The 10,313-nt window shown below is 52.8% G+C and overlaps 1 protein-coding gene across 4 annotated transcripts; it reads left to right on the forward strand.

The window, feature by feature from the left end:
- The first annotated feature begins 62 nt into the window (after positions 1-62).
- On the forward strand, positions 63-7,190 carry LOC308575002 (peptidyl-prolyl cis-trans isomerase FKBP2-like). 4 transcript variants are annotated; one of them, XM_081173395.1, is made up of 6 exons: positions 63-208; positions 2,409-2,587; positions 5,609-5,721; positions 6,399-6,445; positions 6,676-6,711; positions 7,026-7,190. In XM_081173395.1, the coding sequence occupies exons 2-6, from the start codon at positions 2,420-2,422 to the stop codon at positions 7,085-7,087; spliced, it is 426 nt and encodes a 141-aa protein (XP_081029521.1). In that variant the 5' UTR covers positions 63-208; positions 2,409-2,419; the 3' UTR covers positions 7,088-7,190. The 4 variants fall into 4 exon arrangements, with proteins under 4 accessions (XP_081029521.1, XP_081029519.1, XP_081029518.1 ...); XM_081173393.1 differs by lacking the exon at positions 63-208 and adding an exon at positions 293-789; XM_081173392.1 differs by lacking the exon at positions 63-208 and adding an exon at positions 893-1,354.
- The last annotated feature ends 3,123 nt before the right edge of the window (positions 7,191-10,313 follow it).

Raw genomic sequence — 10,313 nt, forward strand, 5'->3', positions numbered from 1 at the left:
TAGAATCGTAATGCCGGTCATTGAATAAAATAGCTGGCCGAGCGCCTGTCACGTGGCGCCGCGCCGATCACGTGACGGCGGCCAACGTGCCTCGGGGCGGGCGAGGGAACATGGCGGACCCCACGGCTGCTTCCCTTGTTGTTAGGCAAATCAGCGTTACGAGGCGCGCATGCGCAGAGGGGGGTGGTATCCGTTGAGGAAAGGAGAGGTGAGGAGGGGGGGCGGATGGGGGGTCCTGAGGAGACGGGGGGACAGGGAAGGGGGGCGCCCAGGAGCTTTGGACCGAGCGAGGGTCGGCGGCAGCAGCCTGGAGACCTAGATATGGGGCAGCCCCAAGAGGCGGGTTGGAGGGAGCGGGGAGGCTCCAGCGGGCCCGAAGGGACCAAGGCGTCCGGCGCACCCAAGTGGGGGGTGGCTGGTAGCGAGGAGGGCCTCGCAGGGCCGGGGGAAACGCAGGGGCCGCGGAAGCTGGAGCGGAGGGACGTAGGGACCCAGGTGTCCTGGGGTCCAGGCGTGGGGGCCCTTGATAATGGGGGGATCCAGGCCCCAGCAGTGGGGAAGGCCCCGCAGGGACAGGGTGGCCCGAGGAGAGTCACGATGAGCAGATGGGGGCCTCATGGGTTTGGGGGTCCCCCAGGCAGCGGGAGCCTGGAGAGCCTGGGCCGCCCTCCGCCCGGCTCAGGGAGGAGCAGCCAAGCAGCGAGGCAGGAGAAGAGAGCCTCGTGGTGCGTGGGGGTCTGCGAGTCCTGCGTGGCTGTGTCCGTGAAAGGAAAGGGCGCCCCCAAAGAGGTGGGGACCCAGCTCTCCCACAGGGAGGATTGGGAGTTGGGTGCGGGGGGCCCCGGGGTGGTCAGGGGAAGAGGCGGCGAGGAACCAGAGTTCCCGGCACGGGGCGTCAGCCGCAGCCACTCCGGGGGGATCATGGGGCATGTGGGTCCCCAGAGGGATCCTGTAAGGGGAGCTGGGATGTGGGTCCAGAAGGAGTGGTACCGGGAGCCTGCGGAGGCTTCTGGGCAGGTCTGGGTGCCCCGCAAGCCAGCCAGGGCCTCTGATAGGATGGGGCTGCCGTGGCTGCAACGGGAAGCCAGTCCCCAGGGGAAGCAGAGAGAGTGGAAGCCCGAATCTAGGGGTGTCGGTTGTTCCCCAGAACGTAGCCAGGTCTGGATCCCCCGAGAGAAGCCAGTTCCTGCGGGTGGGGGTCCCGGGGATGTCTGGATTCACAAGGTGAGGGATCCCTCTGGGGCTGGGATCATGTGGGTCTGGGCCAAGGTGACAAATTGTAATGAAGAAGATGAAGCAGAGGAGACCAGGGTTTGGACCTTCCGTAAGGAGGGCCCTAGGAAAGGGGGGCAAGGTGAGGGTGGATATGGGGTATCTTAGGGCGGGGTGCTATTTGGGGGGCATGGGTTGGGGGAGGGAGATACTGCACCTGGGAGGGAGGGGGGAGGAAATGCTAGGCTCATACCTGAGGGAAAGGGTTAGAAACAAGGATGATTTCATATGTGGGAGATCCTGTCTAGAGGACTAGGGAGTGGAGGAGGGAGGGTGGAGCAGAGAGACCTTGCTGGATTATTCCTGGGGTGGCTACAGCCCAGTATCCTTGAGAGAATCTGGAGTGGGGTGGCGGCGGCTGCCACCAGGGGAGGGAGCAGAGTCCAAGGCGCCTCCGGCCGCACGGGTAAGTCGGGGTCCGGAGGCTCCTGGGGGGACCTGAATGGACCGCATGCTGTTGCATGCCAGGGTAGGAGCTGGGGGTGCTGGCGACTGGGGCGGGAGTGTTGAATTTGCATGAATTACTGTAATTCAAGGATGGGCCTTCATGGGGAGGAGGCTTCTGTTCTGTTCATTGGGGCACCATGTGAAAAACGGGGCAGGGCCCTACCTGACAGTTGAACCTGGGACCTTCTGCATGCAATGCAAGTGTTTATGACTGTGTTGTGGACCTTCCCAAATAGAACTCATGTCTTGGTATGTGTCGGCATGGAAGGACTGGAGCTCTTCCCCATTATTCCTTTTCCTGTATGTACAAGGACAGTAACCGAACCCTATGTCTGGCAGCTGCTGAATGGATCCCTTTCCGCAGAAGTGGCTTGCCCAGTGGGGGGCGGGCCTGCCGCGCCTGCTTGCCAGCAGCAATGTCACTGCTGCTTATAGGGAGGGGTGAAGTGTTGGGGAAATCAGGGCTGTGTGGGCACCCTGGTGGAGCCATTCAAGTACTCCCATTGGTGCATATAGACAGCTCCAACTTCCCCCTGCCTCCTGATAAAAGGCAGCGACAGCACTGCCAGGAAGCCAGCTCCATTTCTTCCTTCCTGTAACATTGTGATCAGAAAAGCAAGAGATAGTGGTGACAGTAGACTTTTAGCCACAGAGAGCTCTCCCCAGCTAACCAGTTTCTGCCCTTCCAGGAGCTTATGCGATGCAGGTGAGCCAGGGAGCAGCGTTACTCGCTCTGGCACTGTGTGCAGTCTTCTCGCTAGTGCTGGGCACAGAAGGCAAACGGAAGCTCCAGATTGGGGTCAAGAAGCGGGTGGACAACTGCCCCATCAAGTCCCGCAAGGGTGATGTGCTCCACATGCATTATACGGTGAGTGCTGCAGGCATGATGTGGAAGGGCAGGTCAGTGTTAGCTGAGCAACTTGAGGTTTGCGGGGTCTTTTCCAGAAGCCACGGGGGAGAGACATATTGTCAAAGGGTGAATTGTAATCCAGTGGAGAACCTGTTGGGCCTTCCATTCATTTCTAGACTCCAGCCCCTGCTCTCTCATCACAGAGTTATGGCTCTTTGGGAAGGGCTGGGGGACCTGCCTGCCTGCCTCCAGGTATTGCAAAACTTCAGCTCCCATCATCCCTGACCGTTGGCCATGCTCACTGTGGTTGATGGGAGCTGGAGCCCAACAGCCGGGAGGGTCTGCAGGTTCCCCATCCGTGACCTGAAGCAGTGAGAGTCAGCAACTCCTGCCAAAATTGGTGTGTGTGTGGTTGGTAAGTTGGTGGGGTTGGGTTTGTTTAGGAAGGCAGACGTCTGTGGTGACCCAAGTTCAGAGCTTCAACAGAAATAAATAAAAGAAAAACAGAATCCTACTGTAAATTAGGCACATGTGTCTTGTGTCTCATGGAACTGTCTACTCTTTGACATCTGAATTCAGCAACCCCTCTGAGTATCTCCAAGGCTTTGACGGAAATTTTTGTGACCATAAGGACTAGATGTTTAGCTTTTTTAAAAAAGGAATTCTTGAAGCAACTGAATTCTGCCATTGCAGCATATGCTTGGCTCAGCTGCTTTTTTCAACCATGCATCCTTGCTGACTCACACATGCTCATTCATGGCTTGATGACTGCTGTGTTAGGTGGCAAGTTGAATGCAGGAAATGGACAACCAGAGAAAAATTCTGTGTTCCCTGTGTGAGGAGGAGAAGGGGGGGGAGCTTCCCCCCCCCCTTTGATTCCAACCATATGGACATGAGGTTACTCTACCTCGTTCCTTTCTGCAATTTCCAGACCTCTGTTTGGCCAGAGAACATAAGCAGAGCTCCTCTGGATCAAACCAAAGGCTACCTAGTTTAGTTTCCTCTTTCCCATAGCAGCCAGCCAGTATGCTACTGAATTCTGTGTTGCTGGGAATCACAGTTAGGGAGAGCAGCATTGCCCTCTGGTTCTGCTCGCATGCTTCCCATTGAGAACAGAGTGCTAGACTAGATGGGCCACTGGCTTCATGCAGCAGAGCTCTCTTTTATGCAGTTAGATCCTTCTGGGAATCCCATAAGCATGACAGCAATATTTTCCCCCAGCTAATGGGACTCAAAAACAATCCTGGAGGTTGCATCATGAGATTAGTGTCTGGTAGCCACTGATAGTCTTGTCCTCCCTTTTTAAGTTTTTTTTAAGGGATGTGTTTGTTTTATAAATTAAAAATTTATGTGTAAGTGGACCTGGGATCGAATCATGAAGGGTGGGTCAGAAATGTACCAAGTAAATAAATAATCCCCTTTTAAAACCACCTCAATTTGGCAGCTATCCCTGCTCTGTATGGTGGCAGGATTCCAGAGTTGAGGGCCCCTGGTCATCTGAGCAGCAGGGGAAAAGAGGGTGGGTGTATTAATTTCATGTCCTGCTTGTGGCCTTCTCAACAGGCGTTTCATTAACCATTGTTAGGAAACAGGGCCCTCGACCTGACTCACCTTTGCTCTGACCCAGCAGGGCTTCCGCCTCTCAGGTTCTTATGCGTCACTTTCTGCAGTGGAGCAGTGAATCACTGAGTGATAGGCGCTCATGTGTGAATCTGCCCTGAGTTAGTTAGTCAGTCAGTGAGAGAGCAAGGCTGAAACACCCTGGGGTTTCTTTACTAGGGTGGAGCAGGGATGGGGAACTTTCAGCCCTCCAGATGTTGTTGAACTCCCATCAGCCCAGCCAGCATGATGGGGATTGTAGTCCAGTGATGACTGGACTCTGGAGGGCCACAAGAGGGCCATCCTCCTGCTGTGGAGGGTGTTTGTATAAATGTGCTTAGTTAAAACTGCACATAGTTAAAGCTATGGAATTCACTTTATTAAGATGTAGTGATGACTTTTAAAAGAGTAGACAGGACACTGACAAACTGGAACGTGTCCAGAGGAGGGCAACCAAAATGGTCAAAGGCCTGGAAACGATGCCTTATGAGGAACGGCTAAGGGAGCTGGGCATGTTTAGCCTGGAGAAGAGGAGGTTAAGGGGTGATATGATAGCCATGTTCAAATATATAAAAGGATGTCACATAGAGGAGGGAGAAAGGTTGTTTTCTGCTGCTCCAGAGAAGCGGACACGGAGCAATGGGTCCAAACTACAAGAAAGAAGATTCCACCTAAACATTAGGAAGAACTTCCTGACAGTAAGAGCTGTTCGACAGTGGAATTTGCTGCCAAGGAGTGTGGTGGAGTCTCCTACTTTGGAGGTCTTTAAGCAGAGGCTTGACAACCATATGTCAGGAGTGCTCTGATGGTGTTTCCTGCTTGGCAGGGGGTTGGACTCGATGGCCCTTGTGGTCTCTTCCAACTCTATGATTCTATGATTCTATGAAATCCATGAGGAACCAGGCTATCAGTGTCTGCTAGCCACACTGGCTCCCTTGTCTGTATGTCTCTGAATGTCTGTTGCTGGGAATCACAAGTGGGGAGAGAAGAAGAGTTTGGATTTGATATCCCGCCTTTCACTCCCTTTAAGGAGTCTCAAAGCGGCTAACATTCTCCTTTCCCTTCCTCCTCCACAACAAACACTCTGTGAGGTGAGTGGGGCTGAGAGACTTCAGAGAAGTATGACTAGCCCAAGGTCACCCAGCTGCTGCATGTGGAGGAGCGGGGAATCGAACCCGGTTCCCCAGATTACGAGACTACCGCTCTTAACCACTACACCACACTGGCTCTCAAGAGTTGCGCTTGGGTCCTGCTTGCGGCCTTCCCGTCGAGGCATCCAGTTGGCCACTGTGAGAACAGGGTGCTGGACTAGATGGGCTCTCTTTGGGCTTACTTCACAGGGCTCTTCTTCTTTTGGGATAATAAGCACAGCATCTTGGGTGTTTTAAGAAGAAACCCTGGCTGGCTTACACCCCTTTTAACTTCTGCACTCTCTCATAGGGCAAGCTGGAGGATGGGACAGAGTTCGACAGCAGCCTGACTCGTGATCAGCCGTTTATCTTCTCCTTGGGGACTGGACAAGTCATTAAAGGCTGGGATCAGGGCTTGCTTGGGTAAATTCTTCCTTCCAGCAGGGATCAGGTGTGGCAGTGACCGCTGTGTTGTGGTTGCTGGTTTTCAAGCACCCAAACGGGAAAACGAAGCAATTTCTCCAGTGGCAAGTCAGAAGCACAGATTTTCACTCTCCCTTCTCAAAGGATGCTGGAAAGCTCCTAAAACTTTATTTATTTGGGTCTCCTGGAACTTTTTTTTTTAATAAAGAGCAGAGAAGTCCATAATCTGGGCATGACCTCAAGGAAGGGCCTGTGATGTATTCCAGCTGCATCTGCGGCACCTTTGGCGGGTATGTTGGGGGAGAGCACTCTGTGCAATTGCACCCAGGAGATCTGGCTGGCATCTTCTAATGATCTTTTGCCGTCTTTTGAAAATCCATCTGTCCCGGCTCATTTTATTTATTAAAGTGTCTTGTTAAACAGGACGGTTCATCTATCCTGTGTTTCTCTCCAGTCTTAACTACATTTAGTGTGCTTCTTTTTCATTTGTATGTAATTTTTATATTGATAGCTGCCCCTAGGCAACGTTAGAAGGGAAGGTTAAGTGATATGAATGAAGTAATTATTTTCGAGTCAGATTCCAGCCCTCCTGTTTTGTGTTGCTTTTATACAGCAGCAAAGCCGTGTACTGTATTTGGTTGGTAACTGAATTTATACTGTTCCTTTGGTCTTTCTAGGATGTGCGAGGGTGAGAAGAGAAAGCTGGTCATTCCCTCTGAGCTGGGTGAGGAGCTGGAATGTGGGATGGGGAGGGGGAAGAAATTGGGCTCCTGGGAACCTGCCCCAGGGAGGTGGCAGTGGCAAGATGTTCTAAGGAGTTGCCATCATCATTTTTTGGCAGGGGTCAGTGGGAGTTGAAATCCCACAACAATCCCACAGATCGCTCCATCCCTGCACTATGGGAACTCTTTGATCTCTTGGGTAACTTTGCCATTTTTCTCCCTTTGCTCACAGGTTATGGGGACCGGGGAGCACCACCCAAAATCCCAGGTAAATCGTGCATGCCCTTTCCCCCTTGGAATCAGTCCTGCTATGGATTCTGAAGAGATGGGCGGGGGCTTCCTCCCCACCCCAAGCGAAGTGTTGATACTTCTCCCTGCTGGCCTTTTGAAAACCAGGAGATGAGAATGGAAGGGATCAAAGCCTAGTGGCCCCGCTCGAGTTCCAGGCAGTCAGCTGTGGGGCCATCAAAGCTTCCAGGGGCCCTCTGGCACCTGCTCTACGGGTTGGGGTGGGTAGTGCTTCTTCCCAGCACCGCTCCCTCCAGCCCGCACTCCTGATGTCCCTTTCTTTTTCCTCCCCAGGTGGCGCAACCTTAATCTTTGAAGTTGAGCTGCTGAACATTGAGCGAAGGCAGGAATTTTAGCAACATCTCTTCGGGGGAGGGGGCACGCGGGGAGGGGAGGTAACCTCCAGACGCGACTCAGGATTTGTTGATACCGATGGGCCAAATAAAAGCACAGACCAGAGTTGTATTGTGACTGCAGCGGGTGGCCTGGTGGCAGGAGAAGGGGCAACGCTGTTCCAAGGAGGTGGAGGTGCGGGGTTCCTTGGGCTCAAGATTTGGGCCAGTCTGACTTCTGTGGCCGGGGGGGGGGGGATATTTGGGTGCAGAAAGCCCCAGGGTCAACCCCTGCCGTCTTCGGCAAATACGACTTAAGGTATGAGGACTAGGAAAGGCCTCTGCCTGGAGCCTTGGAGAGAGGCTGCCAGTTGCAGCAGACATTACTAGGCTGGGTGCCCTGCTGGCCTGACTGTGTAAGGCAGCCTCAGGGGTTCATGTCCTTGTGGGTGTCTGGTCTCTGGCCTGATCCCATCACCTCCAGGTGGGGCCGGGAGAGCCACTGCCTGTCGGTTTTGATTGGTGTCTGGGCCTCATCAGATGTTGTTGGACTACAACTCCCATCCTCCCTGACCATTTGCTAAGCAGATGGATGATGGGAGTTGTAATCCAGCAGTAGGGCTGGGCAATCTATCATCCAAAACCAGTTTGAAGTCCATATTGTGATATGAGTTTCATAATTTTTGACCTGGCTATTTTTTTGGGGGGGGGGGGTGTTTGCTATACTAAAATCACTATGTGGGGAAAACCGTGAAGCCAGCCAATGCTCTATCCTTATTTCAGACATTGTGATATATCGGTATATCGATAAGTTTAGCTGGTGATCTATTGTGATGTAGAAAACCAGATATTCCCACCCCTATCCAGCAGTATTTGGTGCCCCAAGCTTGAAGAACACAGGTGTAGACAATACAGAGCTAGAGTGACTGAGGGCTGGGCTCCTAAGCAAGGCAGCTCCCTATACGTGAAATGCACAGATAGCTTGCCAGGGACAGGCAGCCTGTGTCTTTCCAGAATCCAGATGGCATTGGATTCTAAGGTATGTCGCTTCCGATCAGCCTGGGCAGTGGCCTGAGAGGGTATGGGGTTTAGTTTAGGTACATCTAGAAGGCTGCAGATTCTCCTTTCCCAGAGTATTGGGGCATTGGAAGCCCAATAAAAGACTTGCAGAGCAGGGAAGTCTTGTGCTTTGTGTGTGGCTGGCAGCAGGATTGGGCAGTCATGGTGGCCTGGCTGCCCAAAGCCAACCTTTCAGTCTTTGGTCTGGCTTAATGTGGGGCCTTGTGCTGCCCACAGTCTGGTCCTGTCCACCTGCCAAGGGAAAGCAAGCTCTGGGGAATATTGTGTGCTGTGTGGCTTTGCTGTAGGCGGCACATCCCAGAATCCCCTTGCGATAGACTGCAAGGGATTCTGGGGGCCTTTTCTGTGCTTGTGGCATTGGACCTCCACAAGAGGCGTATGGGGATTTGTGAAGCCACGTTCCCAACAACCTGTGTAATTAATTAATTGAAGCATGCGCCGACTTTGTAGTGCAATTTGGGTTTGTTTCAGGACAACCTGTACTGAATAAACGAGCCGTGAAAGTTGTGAACTGTGAAGCAGGGCGAGAATATGATGTAACAGATAAGTTTGCACTGCAGAGCAGAAAACTGCGCGGGGGTGTTCTCCCCCAGTGAAACCACCAGTGTGGATGCTGCTGGGACCCTGCCAGTATTGTCTGCTGTGAAAGTGAACAGTTGTGAGCATTGCTGCAGAAGGCCATAGTGAAGGGGCAGGATGGGTTGCTGTGAGGAACTCGCCTATCCTCCCTGACAGAGAGGGACTAGCTACAGAATGCCTTTTGCAAAGAGACCATTCTCCAGCCTCCCTTGTTCAGTATGAAGAAGAGTTGAGACAGTGTGCGCACACGCTGTACTTAAAAAAAACCCAACCCCTACAAATCGCATTTGTGCCTAATTTTGCAACCTCCATAAATAATGCCAGTGAAGTGATTTTCATGTGTGGTATAATTAATTGTTCCTGTCAGGGCTGTGGAGAAACAAACAAAACAAAAAAATCCTATTTAGCAAGGCACAACTCCCCCTCCCCACCTTTAGAGCATAGAAAGCATTGCCATTTCCCACACCCTGATTTCAGTGTGATTCTCACTACATAACTTTCAAGACTCATCCTTTGGCCATAAGGGTTAGAAAGTTGCTCCCCCACCGTGCCCAAAATAAAATTAAAACAACCTAGGATGTTCAGAACATAAGAACCTGTCTGCTTAGGCTGGGGGCTTATCTAGCACCCAGCGTTCTGTTCTCCGTGCCCCGATTAGGACACCCACAAGCAGCACCTGAGTGCAACAGCAACTCTTTCTTCTTGAGGTTTCCTACAGGTGGCATTCATGGGCGTATGGCCTCCAACAGTGGAGAACATGGCCAGATAGCCTAACCCTCTCAATTTGTCAAATCCTTTTTAAAGCCATCTAGGTTGGTGGCTTATACCCACTGTGAGGTGCTGCAGCAGAATCCCTTGGCACGTGAGTGAACCTTTATGGTTTCTTGGCACAGAGAAGCAGAAGTGGCTTTGCAAGAGAACTGCTTCCTTGCATCAACCAAGGAGGGAAAGCAGGGAAAAGTATGTGTGCGGGAGAGAAATAAACCACCCCTCCTTCATGAAAGCAAATTCTGCCAAGGCCACAGTGAGAAAGTGGGTTTGCTTGTGGGTGAGGAACCTGCCGGACCCTCCAGATGTTCTTGGATCTTTCCCATCATCCCTGGCCATGGGGTTGTTGGGGCCTAAGGAGAGCTGGAGGACCACAGCTCCCCCCAGCCCTGACTTAGCCTCTTTCTTCAAACTGGGGAGGTTGTGCTTGCTGGCAGAAAGCGAACTCTGGCTTTCTTCCAGCTGCAGGAAATGAGGCACCTGCTTTAAAGGCAACCACGCCCTTTGCGGCAGAGAGCCAAAGGGAGCCTTTCAAGATGCCAGGAGGACTGCTCCACCCTCGAGACAGCATCTCTCTCGCCCTGCCCTGCCCAGTCTGGGAACCACGTAGTGTTTTGTGGCAAGGCTGTGGCTCTGGTGCCTGCTTTCCCTGTTCCTTTCCCTCCCCTCTGGGGCCAGTGCCAACCCCTCTTAGGCATCTTGGTTTGGAAAGAAGAGCCACGTGGAAAAATCAGGCCGGGGCCAGCTCCAGAGGCCAGGGCAGGCCATTTTGCAAAACACACACACACAAAACTTGCCTGGTGACTTCAGGCAGGAAACACGA

Source organism: Podarcis bocagei, assembly GCF_964188305.1.
Source record: "Podarcis bocagei genome assembly, chromosome: 16".
Taxonomy (NCBI): domain Eukaryota; kingdom Metazoa; phylum Chordata; class Lepidosauria; order Squamata; family Lacertidae; genus Podarcis; species Podarcis bocagei.